Raw genomic sequence first — 19,482 nt, forward strand, 5'->3', positions numbered from 1 at the left:
AATTTGTCCACAGGCTGGATAAGCCAGCCTCTGGTTGCTCAATGTAGGTACCTTTTCCAATTTTAAAAGTGAGCACCTAGTTTGTATTGAAGGAGAAATTCTTTCTGGTGATAAAAAGTTTGCAGAGAATTGAGAATTTCAAAAGATCTCTCTTATTTGTGGGCTACTTGGGAAGCTCAAGATTCAAGGTTCATGAATGCTTTTCCTTTTTTCTGCTTATTTCTGCTGATCTCAACTCTTCACCCCTCTCCTTTTCCTTAAACATTAAGGCTTCGTATGCTTTTCTTCACCTGTCATTTCGAAGGGATATTCAAGTAAGGGCACTACGAGTTTGTTCTGCCAGAGATAGATGATGGAAATTATCATCCCAAAGTTTCACCCAGAGTATAATGGTACCTGGAATTTAGTGCCACTCACTCAAGTACCTGGCAATAGTTAAATGAATCTAGGTAGAAAGAGTAATGAAATGCTGTGGACACAATATGGACACACAAACTTTCTTTGTATCTGCATTATCAATGACCTCTGTACACACTGGTCTAACTGACCCATTGTCATTGTCAAATATGTTTTGATTTTGGTCAACATATAGTGAGCACTAAGAAATGAACTAATTTTCAGACAAATTATCTACCTTAACGGTATTAATGACCCAAGCTTAGCCCAGCTATTATCAGTCATGGAGCGAGACCAACTCAACCAGCTGAAGCTTAGTAGGTTGATAGTAATCTCCAATAAGTGACTGGACTAAACCCAGAGACAAGATCACAGATAGGGTGTGACATGCAGGTTCACTGTATTGTTTTATTTTTATTTTTTAATGAAGAAAAACAAGTATTCCATTAGAAAGTCACTAACTATGTGTCTATGGCTGTAAGCCTTTTCTCCTCTCTTCTCAGTGAAGCAAAAGACCTAGATGCTTTAATTAGCTTATATTGTGACTAACTTTATTAAAGAGATCATTAAGCCTTCCAGGGAAGTCATTAAAGTCACAAGAGGGTACCGTGGCTTTCAGTGCTCTACCTTCTTAGCCAATGACCCAGAGGGAAGCCCTACTGGCATTCTACAGGCTCCATACTGGACTATGTCCCAGTCAACATTTTTATCAGTAATCTGGACAAAGATATTTTAAGTAAGTGTTCATATAAGGTTGTAGCAATAGCCAATGCAAATGCTAGATGACAGTTGCATGGGGAAGACCACTCCATTGCCTGCCATTGAGTCTTGTGCTTGGGCTGGGGTCTCCACTGATTGCTAAACCTCATTATTTTCAATATATAAATAAAATAGGGGAGCGAGTGGATGGAAATTCCCTGGACCAACAGACCTCTAAAGGATAGTTCTGATGAAAGCCATTCTTGACTGGTTGGAAAGATAAACTCAAAGGTTTTTCTCAAGCCTGAGAGTGTTTATACATGTGGAATTTTGGTAATCACATGATTAGAAGTGGCTACTGGTATTTAGGGGGAAGGAGATTCGGGTGCTACATATCTTGCAATATCATCCTTTATAGTCCCAATAAAGGAAGAGTCTTCCCAAGTTTTCATAGTGACCCCATTGAGAAACATTGGGTTATAACCATCAAAATATAATTTTTAAAAGAAATAAAAATGAAATTCTACATGATTGGTTAAGCAATCAATTGCATATGAATGGATAGGAGGCATGTGGCTTAAATGCAGTTCATGTAAAAGAGACCTGAACATTTTAGTTGACCACAAGCTCAATACAAGGCAACAGGATGAGGAAACTGCTAAAGGGGCTAATGTAACTCTAACTGCATTACAGCATCCAGATCAAGGGAGTAATAACTCATGGAAGTCTTCATCATTGACTCTGGGCACCACAAAATTTTAATGGAGCACCGGTGAGCTGATACCATCTATTATGGGGCAACTAGTGAGGTAAAGAACAGACTGAAGAAAACTCAAGTAGCTGCTTTAAGAGCTCTCATACAAAGACTGGCTGCCAGAGGTGGGAAGGCTGAGAAGCAGACCTCCTGGTCATCAGTGTTGGCTGACTGCCCTGCAGAGGGCTGACAATGTCACCTTTCAGGCAGGGCTGAGTGACTGTCTGGCAGATATGTTAGAAAGGGGTGCCAGCTAAGACTAAATAAACTCAAAGAGTGGCTTCCTTCCAATCTTCTATGATTCAGGCATTTTATGTGATGTAATTCTCAGGAGCCTTCCTCACCTTGGCAGTTCAATATGATTGTCTATTCTTATCTGCTTAGCATAGCATCCTGATTTTAAAAAGAAAATTGTTTTCTTCCACTCCTACAATTCAGTGACTCTAATCATGTCGATACCTAATTACATATCATGCAACTTCAGATGAAGTTGCACATGAGGAGCAGCTACCAAAGTAAAAGTGAAGCTTTCTATCCGGAGTCTCCCCCAGGAAGAGGCCACCTTTTTTCTTAATTATTAGCTATCTGTGGTATGAAGCTGGACATCACGCCTCTTTGATGTAAGTAGAGAATTAATATAAATAGCAACTTTTGTGTAAGGGCTTCATTAGGTAGGTGGGTTCATCTGGTGTCAACAGCACTGGCAAGCTTGGAGGACTAGTTCTCACATTGATTTATTCACGTTCCAGTAATGTCACATCAAGTAAACCATTGTTGTTATGGTAAAACAACACCACCTATGAGTATACCAAGCCTCCTTGGTTTGAGGAAGTCTCTGCTGAACACCTTTGGCCTCAGTATTTAGTGAGTGTGAGTATATATTAGTACCTGGTTATTTGTTCTCATTCTGTGAAAATGAATTCACGGATACAAGCTAGAGAACCAAGCTATTAAAGGAGCTGAGGTAGGCAGAAATCTTAATAACTCTTCTGGTCTAGCTTAGCTATTGAGCTATTCCTAGAAAAGATGTAGAATTTAAAAGCATCGTTCATCTGGGATAGATGTTATCTCTGTCCTTCACTGAGGTCAAAGACACACACTGGGCCATTCTGGACAAATCTACTCTTAAGACTAATGTAGGAAAACCTGTCAGGCAGCGGTTTTGTGGTTTAAGCGCTGGAATGCAAGTTCAATCCACACAACACACATGATGGCAGCAGAAATCTGAGCTGAAGGTTTAACCCCAATGTTGATAAAGAAAGCATCAAGTAAATACCACATTTCTTACTCCAGTACAATATCAAACAGCATATGCGAGTTTCAAAAATACTTAGCAGTTCCTTTGTTGAGTTAAGCCGAACTCAACTCTGGAGGTAAAACTTGCGAAAAAAAATGGGTTTTGGAATGGTATTTCTGTTCCTTTTGACTCAGCCTTGCTTTCTATTAGTGGGACAGAAATCAATTCCTCAAGTGCAGATCCAAGTTTGGTTCTAGTGTCTCACACTGTCTCTTTCGGGTTTACTTGAGTTTACCCTCTCTAAGGATTTCCTTTAGGTAGGCAGAAGAGTGAAGATCTATAATTTCTGACATTTTGGTCAATAAGTAATCCATTACAAATGTCCTTTGAATCTAAGGCCATTACTTCTGAGTAGGTGACAAAGCCCATTACTACAGGATATATGAGGTGAGACTGGAGAGGTGCCCGAAGATGGTTTAAGTCACTTTAAAACCGAGCTTCTTTTCCTTCCTGCATTTGGCCTACTCGGTAGAGAAGGGCAACACAATGTAGGGTCCCCTCAATTATTACATATTGTTCATAATAAAGATAGCTTTCTGGAGGCTTGTAAATCCACATGTTTTCAAGTGAAACCTCCCCAGTCATTTGAATTTGTCAGGGAGCTTGCTACGTTGTTCTTACACTCTCAGCAAATACGCTGTAGAGCCTAGGGCAATCATCATCACGTGGAAACTGCTAATTATTTTTGCCTTTAGATCAACATGATATACAAATGTGATCGAGAATACAGGCAGACACAAAGGCAACCAAGCTTTTGTGCACAGAGTGCATGTATAGCATGAGTATACAAATACGAGAAGAATTGACAGGCTTGTTCTGACCCTATAACTTCCAGGAGACATTTCCTTGGCTCCTGAGTTGAGGAGGAAATCACCTGGAGCACCAGGATATCAGTTTGCCTTGTTCCTGACAGCCCCAAATCCTGCGTTTGAAAATCACTACCTTCTTCCTCCCCAGAGAGCTACCTTGACCATACCCACTAACATCACACTCCTGCCAATCTATGCAATGAACTGCACCCCTTCCATTGTCAGAGGATGTGGAGCAGGATGCATTCAGGTGTGGGGAGGAGGAGGCCACAGAACCTGGATTTCAGTGACCAAATCCCCCTTCTGGCTCACCGAGGAGAACTGGGCATTGGGCAGACTCAATCGGCTTCAAGTCTGCGTGCCATGCCCTGAGACTCTTGGGCGGCGACATTATACCTTTTCTTCGCTGCTGATGTTTCGGGTGGAAGTTCTCCAGGTGATAGAGGGAATGGGGTCTCCCGAGGCTTCACAGGTAAGAGTGACCTGCTCCTCTAGTTCCATGGCGGTCTGGTTCTCTACATAAGTGATTTTGGGTTTTGCTGAAAAGACAAAACATTCCTGTAATGTTTATCTAACCTTCTCAGTGCCCCAGGTTTAAGTGGTAGCATGAACAAAGGTTATCTACTTCTTAAGTATAGGCTGTACTCTACCTGTTGAAGCCTCAGTGGTTTACCACAAGACAGGCACACAGCAACACCACAGTGACTAATAAAAACAACACCCCGTGTAGTAAGAGCGCTAAGTGAGGGCAATGGATGCAAGAGGCATGGAGCAGAGGAAGAGCGCTCCTCTGGCTGGCGTCTTGGTGGGGACACAGCTTTTGGGCTGGGCCATGAGATTTTCAGTAGGTGAAACTTTGGGGTGGAGACTGAGTCATTCCATGGGTAAAACTGGTTGAAGGAAAGCAAAGAAGCAAGAATATGTGACGAGAGGGTTGGGAAGAGAGTCACATGTTTGTGTATCAAAGCAGAGCAGGCAACGACACATCTTGGCACAGAGTCTTGACCACCTGTTAAGGTTCTTGCTTGAATTCTGTATGGAGGCAGGTAGAGGCCACTGACAGTGTTTGATCAGAGAGATGAAATGGTCATTTGCATGACAAGGAGGTTAATCTAGAAACAATTCAAGATGATTTAGCAAGGAGAAAACCTTGAGGTGGGAAAACAACTTGGGAGCTCTGGCGGTGCCCCAGCTGTGATGTGACAGTTCTGATCGGGCCATGTCAGGGGGACCAAAAGGACAGCTTCCAGAGAGATGCTAAAGAAAGGCTTTATGGGAAGTGGCAAGTGAGTAGGGGTAGGAGGGATAGCAAGAAACAAAAGAAGGAATGAGGAGGAGCCAGACAACGCCGAGATTCGTAATACCTAGGAAAGTTGTGTGGCATTAACTCAAGTGCGGAAACATGGTGGGTAACTTGGGTTGTGGAGTGGGCTGGGGATCGGAAGGAGATGAGTTGAGATGAGTTCATTTTCCAAATGTTTTGGGTAATGCAAGAAAGCACAAGCATTCAAAGCTGAGTTAAATGTTAACACATTAGAGAAAATTGAATTTTCCCAATTTAAAACAATTATACTCTGAAATTGCTAAACCTTCCATAGAAAAGATAACACTGCACAAATGTAACTTATTTCACTAATAGAGAAAAGGCCAGGCTAGATAAACAAATAAAAAATAAGTAAATTAAAATTATGGCTAATTTTTGAAAGAACTGCATTTCCTTTATATTCAGATTCACCCAGTAACCCCATGTAGGCTAACAAACTACTGCCTACATACAACTTCCAAATTGAGGCCCTTGATTCTGCTTTAATAAACAGAAAATAATGATGGAGCTGTGCATTTTCTGTAGAAAATATCTGCTTCTATATAAAACTACCACATAGTTCAAATACTCTCCTGAAGTTAATCTGTCCTAACAGCCAGTTTAGCAAATCCTTTATTGCCGGCCAGCACATGGGCTCATCTCAGTCCAGTGTGGCCCAATGATCATGCATTTGAATCCATGGAGCCCATGAATAAGGTCTTCCTCTAGGAAGGCTTTGTGTCTACCTCGATAAATAGGACTTTGAGAAAGGCCACAGCTCATATTGGATGCAGTAAGTGTTAAGTGCTGTTGAGGAGGTTTAGTGCTAAAATCACAGATTGAGAAGTTAAAAAAAAAAAAAAAAAAAACATCAGCCAGACAACTGAATTCACTAAAACTGAACATTTTTTTTTCTTTTTTGCAGGGGGCGGGGGATGTGTGTTGAAGGTGGTTTTTGGAATTTCTGGGCTCTTGAAACCTAGTCAGATGCTGTGATCTAGACAGTGTTTGCTGACCTTCTCCTGACCCACAGCACTAGGTCCTGGCCGGCAAAGGTTAACAGAAGATGAAGGACAAGTTAGGGTCTATTAGTAATATTTGGTCTTGATGGCTCCATTTCACAGATGGTTATAAAGGGTGCACCATATAAGTCTCTGGAAAAAGGAAAACTATATTCTTATTAAAAACATTGTTAACCATGACTCATTTTGCAGTCTACAGAGGCTGTTGGAAGGAAGGAAGGGCCCACTGATGACTTAGTATCTCTGCACTCCAGAAGCAGGGCTATTGTCAGAACTAACTACAGGCTTAGAATGCTGCCTTGGAAATAGAATAGCGATATAAGTCATTGTCCAGATTGGACCACACCTGAGTGTGGAAAGGCGTGCTCTGATCATTACATTGGGACAGTGGGCAAGCAGGGCAGGTGCAGGGTTTCTTCCCTCTGCACACTAGCATCCAGAGGCACCTGTCCAGGTTTTACCTACGAGGGCACTTGCACCATCTTAATTCACCTCTGCTGTGGGCCCTTGACTTTGGATTTCTGTTCTACTCTCCACCTGCCCCATGGGACCTAATGCCCCAGACTGTGCCATTGCCCCTCTCCCTGTGGACCCTCCTGTGAGCACCCCTGATCTCCTCTTCCAGCACATCCACAGATCTGCACCCTGCCACTGAGGGCCAGCCTTGTCTACTCCCACCCCAATCCAGGCTTCTGTAAGCCCAGTCCATGAAGGACTGTGGGGTCCTGCTTCTGTGAACTGAGACATTGGACGTGACCAGGTGCACCTTCCTTCAACTCATTTGTCCTTTGCTATAGCTCACAAGGTCTGCTTTGGTCCTTAGGGGTCAGCTAAGCAATGCTTCTGCCACTGATGAACTTGCCTGAGCCCTCAGCAGCATGAGACCTTAAGAGCATTCGTATGAGCATAACAAAAATCTGTGGGGGGAAAAATACTCCTTCAGAAGGGCTCACAGGGAGAGGAGCAATGGAAATTCACTGCCAAATTTAAAGGAACGAGGATGCAACTACTTAGTAAAAAGAGTGTCTGGCTGATAACTAGGGCGATGCACACTAGAACGTTTCCCTTTCTTAGGAAAATGATGTCATTCAGGTGCAATTATGGCAGACCCTAATTAGATGTGTCCCTACCATACTAATTGCCATCCCTTCTTGATCCACATGAGTGCTGAGCGCTTCTTTATTGTCTAAGCTACAGGTTTGTTTGCTCTCCTATCTCATTGCTGGCGACTCTGATGCCACTAGGGAGCCTGACCCATTTCTCCCCTAGTGCTAGTCCCAGATTGCAAACCTGAGGGGAAGGAAAGGGAGAAAAAGGGTGAAAGAAAGATGCAGCCCAAACTAGCTGGTCTTTCCCAACCTGGTTCTCTAGCCCAATTACCAGTCTCCTAAACTAATGGTGGAGGCCAGAAGGAGGAGGAGAAAAGGAGATCAAGAACATGATTGGAGAGGGTAGGGAGAGTGTACATGGGGTACTATGTTACTCCAGGGAGGCTAGTGAACTCTCCCCCAGATATTACAGAAGAGCATCTCATTCTTGATGGGGCTGGACCAGGCATGGTCCCTAAGAGTCTATGGTTTTCTTCCCTGTCTCTGTAGGCATCAGGCCACCTCTCTACTGTTGCTGTGCTGCATACACTCCAGTGCACATCCTCCCAGCTGCAGCTTTGGGCAAGAAACTGTGGTAGGGGAGAGAGAGAGAGAGACTGTGTGTGTGTGTGTGTGTGTGTGTGTGTGTGTGTGTGAGAGAGAGAGAGAGAGAGAGAGAGAGAGAAAGAAACTGAGTATGTGTGTGTGTGACAGAGAAACTCTGTGTGTGTGTGTGTGTGTGAAAGAGAGAGAGAGAGAGAGAGAGAGAGAGAGAGAGAGAGAGAGAGAGAGAGAAACTGAGTATGTGTGTGTGTGTGACAGAGAAACTCTGTGTGTGTGTGTGTGTGTGTGTGTGTGTGTGAGAGAGAGAGAGAGAGAGAGAGAGAGAGAGAGAGAGAGAGAGAGGCAGGAGGGGATCCCTGGTGAGGGCGGTGGGTAGAAAGACAAAGCCTGCCTTGCCACGGTTCCTACATCTCACTTTCTGTACCTCATCGCCCACTTCCCTGGACCTCACCACTCCTTTCACTCAAGCGTAGCCCTGCATGGCTCCTGCCTCACTCTCACACCTCCTTCCCAGTGCAGAGAGGCTGAAGCCAAGAGCTGTCCTCAACCAGCCAAGCTAGAACCAAGTGTGCTTCCACAGAGAAGCCAATTTATCCATGATGGTAAAGGAGAACACCAACTTCACTATCGCCAGTCATTCCACATGTAATTTAGATATAATATGTGTTAAATTTGGTTTCATGGGACAGCAACTACCACTGATAGCTCAGGGAATGGACTTATAAGCTGGGCTTGATTCTTGGACAGGGCACCTAATATCCCTTTGCTCAGTTTCCTCATTTGTAAATTGGAGATAATAATTAATCTACCTCATAGGGTTGTGTTGAGGATTAAAAGAGCTAATTTATGAATAGAACTTCACATAGTGCTTGGCACATTATAGTGATCATTTCTGTTCAGTATTGTTATTATTATTTTGATGGGGCTAATATCTAAAATAATTTTCTAAAACAATTCATCATTATACATTTTTGGCTCATCTCTCTGCCACATACATTATGATTAATTCACACAAAACTAATTTCTGTAGCCTCAATTATCCAAATACTAATACCTATTACATGTCAAGCACTCTCCTAGGCACTGGGGGACATCTGGGGGTAGAACAGACAGAGGTCCCTGTCCACAAGCTCATATTTAGGACACATGTCCTTCCTGCCTCCATGCCTGTGTCTGTTGGCCTGCGATGCTCACCCATCCTGCCTCTTCTGGGAAACTCCGACTTGTTTACTAGCACAGCATTTACAAGGGATTCCCTAACTTCTGTCACACAGGACCAGAGATCCTTCCTACAAAACACTGTGTATATTGCTATTATGAAGTCGTTATAAAGGATTAAATATTTGAGTGTTGACCATCTTAATGAGCTAGGGAACCCACTGATGAGAACAGAACCTACTGATGAGAAAAGAGTGCATGTCATTCATCCTTGTGACTTTGGCAATGGCGAAGCCTATATGGGGCACTCAAATGTTGTTGAATGACACTATCTATTATCATTTATATGCTTATATGTTGATCTCTCTCATTCATCTCAGGGTCAAAGGGCCATATCTTTAGCCCCTCTGTTTAGGAACAATGGTATTCAATAAATACTTGTTGAATGAAGGAATAAATTAACAAATGCATTTGTCTCTCTCTATAATATGAAATAAACTTAGTGTGACTGGGAAGACCAGTCAGAATTAGAGAAATGACTGTCAAGAATATTTTCAAGAAATTTAGCTTTCACCTTCAAGTATGTACTCAGTTACATACTGAATTAATCTGAATCAAACTGATACACTGTTTATAAACCCAATTGTTATTAATGAATAAATAAGATTCATCTGTGATTAGGAAGTCCAATTGCATATAGATGCTTGATTTTCAAAGCTCTGTGTTTACAAACATGGATCAGTTTTCCTGATCAGACTAAACAAGCAGGTCCCACGCAGCTTCCCAGGCATGAACCTCTGACACCTGCTCTAGTAGCACTATCTACAATGGACCAGCTTAGCTGTGTGTGTTTTAATATACTTTTATTTATTTCAGAGAGAGGAAGGGAGAGGGAGAGAGAGACACATCAATGATGATGAAGAATCATTGATCGGCTGCCTTCTACAGACCCCCTATTGGGGATCGAGCCTGCAACCCGGGCATGTGCCCTGCAGAGGAATCGAACTGTGACCTCCTGGTTCATAGGTTGACACTCAACCACTGAACTACATTGGCTGGGCTTAGCTGTGGTTTTTAAAAAGATGAGCAGAGAGAGTAGAGAGCCATTAGGTTGAACATTTTCCCACCACAAATCCTTTTTCCAAGGTCAGGTCAAAATTTATTTCAGTTCTAAATGCATGGAAATTAACTGAGTTTATAAAGAAGAGGTGAATAGAGGTGTGAGGACTCTTTTCATGACTTTTATGACACTGTTTCACACAGGCCAGGGAAAGAAGAAAAGGGAAACGGAAGCACTGGTCACTAATATGTACCAAGGGCCTATGATGAGTCTGGTGGTGTTGGGCGTGCCAGAGAAAAGGCAATGTATTCGACTAAGTCTCTCACCTCCACTAAGTGTGTGCTCTGCCATCTTGGAGTCTACACACTTAGTGAAGGTGAGAGACAAACAATTCCCAAAACAAATATGTAAATGAGGTCAGCTCAGGTACTGGTAAGTACAATGATGAAGACACAGTAAGGTTAATGGAAGAGATTAGTGGAGGCAGGGCTGCTGGTGGTGATACAGTTGCTGCATGCGGCAGGGCAGTGAAGGGAGGACTCATTGAGAAGGTGGTTGAGTTGAGATCTGAATGGTGGAAGAGGAGAAGTAGCTGGGAGCAGATCTGGTCGAATGACATTCCAAGCAGAAGGGACATCAAGTGCAATGTCTCTGAGGCAGGGAACAAGCGTGCTATGCCCCGAGGGACAGAAAGGAGGCCTGAGGGTGTTAAATGTGGAACAAAGTGGAGGAAGGATAAGATGGGGAAGGAAGGTGGGCTAGTTCAGGTTTAGTCTTGCGGCCAAGGTAGGGAGTCTAGATTTTATTCTGATTGCAATAGGAAGTCACGGGAGGGCTTTAAACAGAGGAGTGACACTAAGGTCATTCTCACACTTAAAGAGTGAGCAGGAGGGAATGAAGGGGACCCATGGGAGGTAGGCCGGGAGACTAGCTAGAAGGCTGTCTCATTGACCAGGGGAGCGGGAGAGTGGCTTGAACCGGGGCATAGGTGGCAGAGCTGGCATGAAGAGGCTGCATTTGGGATAGATTCTGAGGCAGAGTGGACAGGCTCTTGTGGATGGATTGAGTATGCAGGGTAAGGGGAATTTAGTGACCTTGACCCCCACTGTCCTTACCAAAAACTTTGAGGTGGATGGATGCATCCTGCTCTCCAGCTTTGTTCTCGGCGATGCAGACATACTCAGCTTCATCGTTCTTATCCACCCTCCTGATGGTCAGCTCCGAATTGTCGTCACTAAAAACGTACTTCTCGTCTTCCTCATTCTCTATCAGATCCCCATCCCTACAGGGTGCACAAAGGCAAAGTACCACGATTTTGACCACAGAGGGAAGATGTTCGTTTTTAATTTGTTTTCATAAAATGCAGTCGGAGCCCATGGGAAAGGCTCAGTCTTCACAAAAAGTGAAGACATCAAATTGTATTTCCAAATATACCTTAGATTCCTCCACCCAAACTCTGATTCTGTCCCTGGGCTATAAACTGCACTCACAGACATACCAAAGAGGGCCTCCAAGACCACACTCTCTACCCACAGACTGAGGATGCAGGAGGAATCCAATGCACAAGGCAGGAGATCCATGCAGGAGAGTGCATCCTGCACCCAGAGTCAAGGACATCCCCAGGAAGGCTGTCCCTGCTCCATGGCAATGCCAACCCGGAGCAGGCCCTGTGCTGGCCCCTTCTCCACTAGTCACTGATCCAATGCAGGAGCCAGGGTCTTACTTTGTCCAGCTCATGGTGGGCTCCGGGAAGCCTTCAGCATCACACACCAGGGTGACGGACTGGCCGAGGTTGGCGGTGGCATTCACGATGCTTTGCCTGGCCTGGACGGTGGGCGGTACTGAAGGAAAGAAGGGCTGTCAAGGGCGGTTGTGAAAACTTGGAAGAATCCAGTGGCCTGGAGAAGAGGCACTTCTAGGGAACCCTAAGTCAAGGGTCACACCTGGGGGTCAAGGGTCCTGGGCAGCTGCAGAGTTAGTGTAAGGGATCTAAATTCAGGCACATACTAAATAATTATTGTAAACTGAATAAATAATTCACCCCAAAATGCACTAGTGTTTTATAACAATATACAGGTGTGGGCAAAAGTGGGATTACAGGTGTATTATTATTTATTTATTACTTACTATATTTATTATTATTGATCTACTTTTGCTCACTCCTGTATAATGTATTTTAGTAATATAGCTTCTGAAGCTATATTAATGCATTTTATTCATTTAAAATGGTGTTTAATTCATAGTAGCTATTTATTATTATATATTTTTTCAATCAGTGCATATTCTACTTACAACTACCATGGGCTAGGAAACTTGATGTTCAAAATGGGACTCTTCATACTGGAAAACGTTGAAACTCCTGATCCCGGTGATTAAATGGTTAATGCCAATTTGAAATGCACCAGTGCACCAGGGTGACATTTCTCTGGAAATGTCATAAGCAGCCCTGTGCACAAACTGTTTTACCAAAGGAATGAAGTGGGGGAGGGTGTTGGCAAAAGTATATATCAATAGCCTAAACAATCTGACCATGTTATACTTATTTTCTTAATACTGACATTATAGTTTCCTGTAAACATCTTGTAAATGTCAGATCGATTCCACTGGTGTGTTTATTTGACATTGCAAATTGAGATTAATAAGCCCATGGGCCATGATTCTGACTATTCTGAGGCCTGAATTGATTATAATATTTTCTTTGCACACTGAACCAGGGGACTAATTTCACAATTACGGTAGCATCAAGGACAGTGAAGGCTGAATAAGAATGTATTAGTAAGCACAGGGAAAGTTTCTAGTGGTTCAAGACAATGAAGGGCATTCAAAAACTGCACTAATAGTCCCGATAGTTGAGGGAAACCCAAAAGGCAAGTATATATATTGTTTTTTAAAAAGAACCAAGCAGAAGGCAATAGGAAGCAGGGGGATTCAGCCAAGATTGAATGAGTCTACACTTTATACACCAAAGAGGTTAAAGAGAATGATATTGGGGACCAAGGTTGTAGCAATGGAGATAGTAGGAAGAATGGATCTCCTCACCATTCACAATGACCTGAATGTCCTTGAAGTTGATCTCCCCCCGTGCCAGGATCCTGCCCTCACATCGGTAAGTACCCTCATCTGTTTTCTTGATGTTCCGAATCTGCAGGTAGTTGTTGGACAGGACTATGAATCGGACTAGAAGAGACAAGAGGCAGGTTCATCCAAGGATCAGTTAGAGAACTTGTATCTGTAGGAAGGTCGCTGAGCCTTTCCCTTTTCCTAGCTTCAGTCTTATGGGGTGTTGCTTTAAGCTGAAATAAAAAAATGTGTCTCTGGCTTTGACATAGAGCCAAGAGCAAATGTCTATTGTAAATTTGTCTCTTTCTTTGGAGAAAGTCCCTGAACATACAAGCTACAGACATATACCCATTTAGGATCTAAACTGCATGTGGTTCTGGGAGGGACACTGGAGTTTGGGTCAAAATGTCTCAGAGGCCGGTAGAGATGGAACTCTAGGGGACTTGGTGGCCCAGGGGAAAGGCAGCTGCCAGGGAATCAGGTCTCACCATCTTTTTTCAGGATGACATCTCGACCTTTGTGTTTCCAGATGATGGTTGGGGGTAGAGAGCTGACCACATCACACACGATCACTGCGTCTTCCCCCTCCCTGAACTCCTGGGGAGTTGGTGCATTCTTGAACATGAGCTTCTCTGGAAAATGAGCAAGAAAAGAGTGAGGGAAAACAGCTGGTTTTCCCATGAAGATCCCTTTCCACTGGCGCCAAACTGCCTGGATTCCAGTTGCAGGCAACTCTCAAGATATATATCCAATGGAATAGAGAAGGTTCAACCCAGTAATTGGTCAAAGATGCCAGGTGGAGCGGCTGGCACAAGTAGGGGAATATGTTGTGGAAGTTTGGCAATCAATGTCTATCACTGAGTGCTACATTTATCACACTTTGTGCATGAAACATCTGTGGAGGGAAAGGAAGGTCTTTACCAGGGTCCTTTGCCATGTGGAATAGTGCCATTGAGACACAGTGTGTAAGTAGAATGAACTGGTAGAACACCTATTCTACAATGAACAGCAGGAGTTATCAATCCTTTCTCCATCTCCCACTCTGTGTGGTACTCCAACCTCAACTTTCCTACAGCAGAGAGAATTTTAAATAATAGAACAGAAGAAAAGCAATAATGGCAATAAATACCGTGACAATCCATATTGTTCCATTAGTTGTCACCCACCATTACACTGGCCAATGGAACAGATGCATGATTACAAGGTGATGAGATACCACCATCAGACCAAGTAGCAATTGGAGCTGCCTGTCTGGGTGGCACAGAGTATTCAAATAAATAATATCTCCCTAACCCTCCACTGAGCTTTTTGACTCCATTACCAGCATGAGAGAGTGAAATAAGAGGGGACCCTGAATTGTACAACAGTTAGTCAACACTTGGGGAAGGGATGGGGCACCCATAATAGTTCTCTGGGAACTGTGTAGTTTGAATTTAGAGTTGGATGCCAGTGGGAGGTTGCTGTGACCAGCATGAACCCGGGTTGTGAGTTCTGAGTTGGCCCAGGATCATTTAAGAGCATATTGGAGCTCTTAGTACAATTCAGAAAAGACTTAGGGTGAGGCAAGTAGGAAAGAAGCCCTGTCAAGCCCTCAGCTGGTCCTCTATTGCCATCCTACTCTGCCTGCTGCCCATGTATCTTTCTGGCCAAAGACGAGGACAAATATAGAAGAAGGAGGCGGCTCTTACGGAAGATCTTCACGTTGACGGTGGCCTCTGACTCACTGCCGTCCTCGCCAGTGACCACACACTTGTAAATGCCGGCATCGTCAATGTCGGCATTGTAGATGGTGAGGGTGGAAGAAGAGTCGTCATTCCATACCACTGAGATCCGCTGCTGGTTCGGGGTGAGCTTTTCTCCATTGGGGGAGAACCAGGAGATGTCTTTATCTTTGGCCTCCCCTGCCACTGAAGAGGAAGAGATTATTTTCGAACCACAGAAGTTAAAAAGACGAAGTCCCCTCCTGGGTCAGTGGTACTCAGCAAGAGCTACCGTACAGAGACCATCGGCATGATGATTGGGGAGCGTGACCATTTCTGTAGAGTGTCACTCTGGCTTCTGTGTTGAACTGTGATTATGTAATACCACCTACGATATTTGGAAGGGACTCAACAAGTACTGGTGCCAGTATCTCATAGCGGTCCTATCCTTCACGAGGGAAGAGAAGAGATATTTGCTGAGGACCTACTGTGTGCTGAGCACTCAGCTAGGAGCTTACAGCTTCATGAATGAGAGTGGGGGGCAAAAGGAGTCAGCATATCTAGGAGCTGAGATAGAGGAACTAGCTGGTTTGAGCGAAGTGATCAGTTTGTATTCAAAGGCTCAGATTGTGGTCTCTTGAGTGGAAGATGAGACACTGGTTAGCCTAGGAGTGTGGACTCCAACTACATTTATCCTAGCATCTGCCTGCACAAACTGGCATGACTGGCATTCCAGCAGCCCTGCCACAGACAGACAAATTTATCTCCTTCAATGCTGAGAAGAAGACAGCTAGAATCAGCCAAATGTCCTTTCCCTAGGCACCGAGGAGGGACAGACATTGCTGCTCAGCTGCCTCAGACACTGAGCTGGACCAGGGCTCTGGACCCAGCCATGTGGCTTCACCCAGCCCTTTGCACACGCCTCCCTAGCCCACATCACCATCCCAGCACAGATGCTTGGTATGGAAATGAAGCCGTCTTCCTCTCAGGGCCCATTATGTTTTCAATAAATATCGCTATTTGCAAGATGTGCTGTGGGCTCCAGGCTGCATACCTAGATCATGTAAATTGCCAAAATGAAGGCGAAGCTGGAGTGAACGCATCCGGGCGGCCGCAGCCACCTCACCCAATGCAAATCAGGAAAGCATTCCAAGGCCCCTCCTGCTGCAAGTGACTCGTTAAATGTCACAGTTTACACCTAGCTCAGCTCTTTCCTGGTTCCCTCACTTTCCAAATCCCAGGCATGTCACTTACAGAGAATTCAAAGCTTAATGCGAAGCCTGATCCTCCACAGGCCAGCTCCTGGTAATTATCTGAGCTGTGGAAACGGGGCATAATTTCTAAAGAGGAAACAAGGACACCAGCTCTGACAGTCCTAGAGCTCTGGTGGGGGCAGTGGGACAGAATATTGGATTCACAATGGACCTGGAAACCCAGGACACGCGTCCGCACTGCAGGAGAGACACCAGTGCTCAATTTCCTTTCAGGCAAGTTTTGCGCTTGGATTTTCCTGTTCCGGGGATTCTGAGAATAAGCCTCACACTGACTCACTGAAGCATCATTTCTTCCTCTGCTGTCAGTTATGAGCTCTGGATGCGTTCAGAGTGGGGGCTCGGAGCTGACTCACTCTTCTGGGAGTTGTGCTGACTCTCCCAGGAACATCCCCCGTGCTCCACCACCAAGTGCAAGTCCAGATACAGTTCCCTGTGCTGGGGCTGCCCTTTGAGAGGAGCGGGAGAGGGCCCGAGAGCCTCCTTGGCTCCCAAGTCACACTGTTGACCCGACAGCAAAGCGAAACCAAGAATTCTGGGTGCGGTGCGAGCAGCCAGCACACAACCCATGGCTGTTGGTCTGCAGGGAGGATGCCCTGCAATGCAGTGGGCCCTGGGCACTTGCCTTGGCATAAGAAGAATTTGGACTCTCCAACGCTGATTTCCCCCTGGCTGGGAACAATATCCACCTGCAGAGAAACTGAAAAAGACAAAGTCCAGTTTAAACACACATTCACATTCCTAAGAACGAAACCCAGAGCTTTCATTCAGAACTGGCGTTTAGAGCAGAGGGAGATGGCTGTTTGGGTTTTAAGAACCGGTCACCATCATAGATTCCACGGGTCCTCCTGTGGATTCCAGGAGTGGACATGGTCAGACCACTCACTGTGGCACTGCTGCCTCTGCCTCCTAGTGCCAGGTGCCCTGGGAGGTCGGGGATGACCTCCGCACTAATGTTTTGGGCCCCTGAGAAGGCTAGGTCCTACTCCAACCAGCAGCACTTCTGAGAGTCACGGACACAGCAGCTCGACAGCTCCTTTTGGAAACCAGGGCTATGTGAGAGGGAAGCCTGCTGCTCCAGGACTCGGCACAGGGGTCTCCTGCCAGCCTGTCGAGCCACCATGCTTAATGACTATGGAGAAGGACCCCACGGGATGGTCCAAATGGATTTGGAAGCAGGAGATGCCAATGCTCACCTTTCTCATGACTCGAGGACCAGTGCATCTCTTTCCATAACAGGAGTCAGCATCAAACATCCCCACCCCGATGAGTCAGACCCCCTTCGGCAATGCTGGCACCCGTGCCCTGGGAAGTTCCCCGCGTACCCTGACTGCTTGACCTGAATTTTTATTTGCACAGCCACGTGCTCTGTCATTGCACTCCACTGATAAGACAAAATACATTGCACCGGATCGCAGATTCCTGTACTCATTCAGCTCCTTGTTTATCTGTTCAGGACAGAGAACTGTATCCATGAAAATACAGTTTTAGGGCAGAAAGAAATGTTTTTGTTCATTTGGATTCCACTTCCTTCTGCCTCCTTTCCTCTTAGTAAATCTGAAGGCCAACAGACGTTTGGTTCAATGCATGTAGCTTCATAAAACGCATGCGAAGGAGGGGCTTGGACGAAACAGGCAGGGTAATGAAGACTCCGTGAGCCCTTCCTTAGAACAGCCATTTTCCCTGCACAGTGGAGGTGGGAATGCTGGTTGCCATGGTGAAGAACTTGCAGGCAGAGCTGCTGCAGGTCTCAGTCTGCCCCCATTTGATGAAGGGACCACAGTTGTGCTCAGCTGAATGGAGGCATCAAAGGGCCTGAGTGGGGGCTGTGAAGGGGAGCATCTCAGCTTTTAGGGGTAAGGCTTTCCTAACCTCCTACCAACAGACAGAGCAGATCATGGCAAAACCCAGCAGGGGCAGCAGAGAAGGATGGCTTGGAGGAGACAGAGACCGAAAAGCGAAGGAGCCAGGGTAAGGGGAGGAGTCAGGCACAGGGTCCAGCTGGGAGAGGATGCTGAACACTCCACTGTGAGGATAAGAGGCGGGGACTCAAAGACTGCAAACACTGGTTTGGAAGAAATATTACTGTGATGGAGGGGCAGCTGGTCTCTCCCTCATGTGGTTAGCTGCTGATTACTCATTTGGGGCTCAGGACTGAATTCTTCCTGAGAGCAGTGCCGTCTTCTCCTCCCTTCCCTGCATGTCGCCCACAGCACACAGAGCTGCAATGGAACACAGTGTCAGACGAGGGACGCTGCAGCCACAGCACCAGTGTGACTGGCTGGGCTGCTTCTCCCATCACTCTTCTCCCCGTGGAGTCAGGTGCCACTCAATTCTACACTGAGGGAGCCGGAAGGAGTCTCAACCGTCACCATGTCCTGCCTCCTCATTTTCTGGATGAGAAAAGCAAGGTAGAGTGACTTCCTGAAGGTCACTTCTAGGTAGGGCCAGGGTGACCCCAGAGCCCAGGCCACCCGGCTTTCAGCTAAGTGTTCTTTCTACTATGCAATGCTGCCTCTGCAAGTAGAGGCTAAACTGTTTCCATTCAAGTTAACAAGCAACCTGGCCATCCAGGGGAGCAACCTGGCCCTCCAACTCACCACCTCCTACTAGACCAGAGCGAGCCCAGAACGGACAGGGCCTACAGTGCTTTGGGCGACAGCACAGTGCCATCCACCTTAAGGGCAAGCAGGACCTTTTCTATGTCCTTCTGCAGCTCAAATTCCAAGGTACAAGGGGCCCATGACGCCCTGACCCTGTGCCCAGGCCATCCGCCACTTGGGTGCTGGCCCTTCCTGGAGCCCCGGGGCACTTGCTAGGGCACTGGAGGCTGCTTCTGCCTGCAGAGTTCATGGCCCACATGCTGAGCACCGCAGCCAGCTCCCACATCTGGATCCCGTTACTCTCACAGAACCTTTGTTGCTTTGAGAAGGATATTCTTACGCCAAGTGAAAAAACAGCCTTCATTTTCTCAGCTCTTTCCAAACAGAACATGACTCTCAAGGGGCCAGAGAACATGGCAAGGCTGAAGGGTTTCTTACTCAAATGTGGCTGGTGTCTACCTCTGGGCTGTGGTGGGAAATGAGAAACAAGAATTTCAAAGGAATTCCTACTTAAGCAGATCCCATGCACACATTTGTCATCACAGACATTTTTAAAGGAGAGAGATCCACTTAGAGACTTGACCCTTTGCACTCATGGAAAAGATGGTGAGGTTCCTCCTTCCAAACAGCAGTGCCAGCTGGGCCAGAGGAAGCCCAGACTCTGGCCACCAGTGCCTGGATGCGTTCCACTGCCGCAC

At 45.6% G+C, this 19,482-nt stretch overlaps 1 protein-coding gene across 5 annotated transcripts in view; it reads right to left on the reverse strand.

The window, feature by feature from the left end:
* The window catches only part of NCAM1 (neural cell adhesion molecule 1), a 326,355-nt gene that overhangs the window by 47,119 nt on the left and 259,754 nt on the right, over positions 1-19,482 (reverse strand). For all 5 annotated transcript variants that reach the window (XM_079788753.1, XM_079788752.1, XM_079788751.1 and 2 more), the window contains exons 2-8: positions 16,807-16,881; positions 14,899-15,117; positions 13,699-13,842; positions 13,190-13,327; positions 11,874-11,991; positions 11,266-11,432; positions 4,352-4,494 (exon numbers count right to left, since the gene is read on the reverse strand). In XM_079788753.1, the coding sequence (XP_079644879.1) occupies positions 4,352-4,494; positions 11,266-11,432; positions 11,874-11,991; positions 13,190-13,327; positions 13,699-13,842; positions 14,899-15,117; positions 16,807-16,881 (1,004 nt within the window). The remainder of the gene's footprint in view (positions 1-4,351; positions 4,495-11,265; positions 11,433-11,873; positions 11,992-13,189; positions 13,328-13,698; positions 13,843-14,898; positions 15,118-16,806; positions 16,882-19,482) is intronic.

The sequence above is a fragment of the Cnephaeus nilssonii genome (assembly GCF_951640355.1).
Source record: "Cnephaeus nilssonii genome assembly, chromosome: 13".
Lineage (NCBI taxonomy): Eukaryota > Metazoa > Chordata > Mammalia > Chiroptera > Vespertilionidae > Cnephaeus > Cnephaeus nilssonii.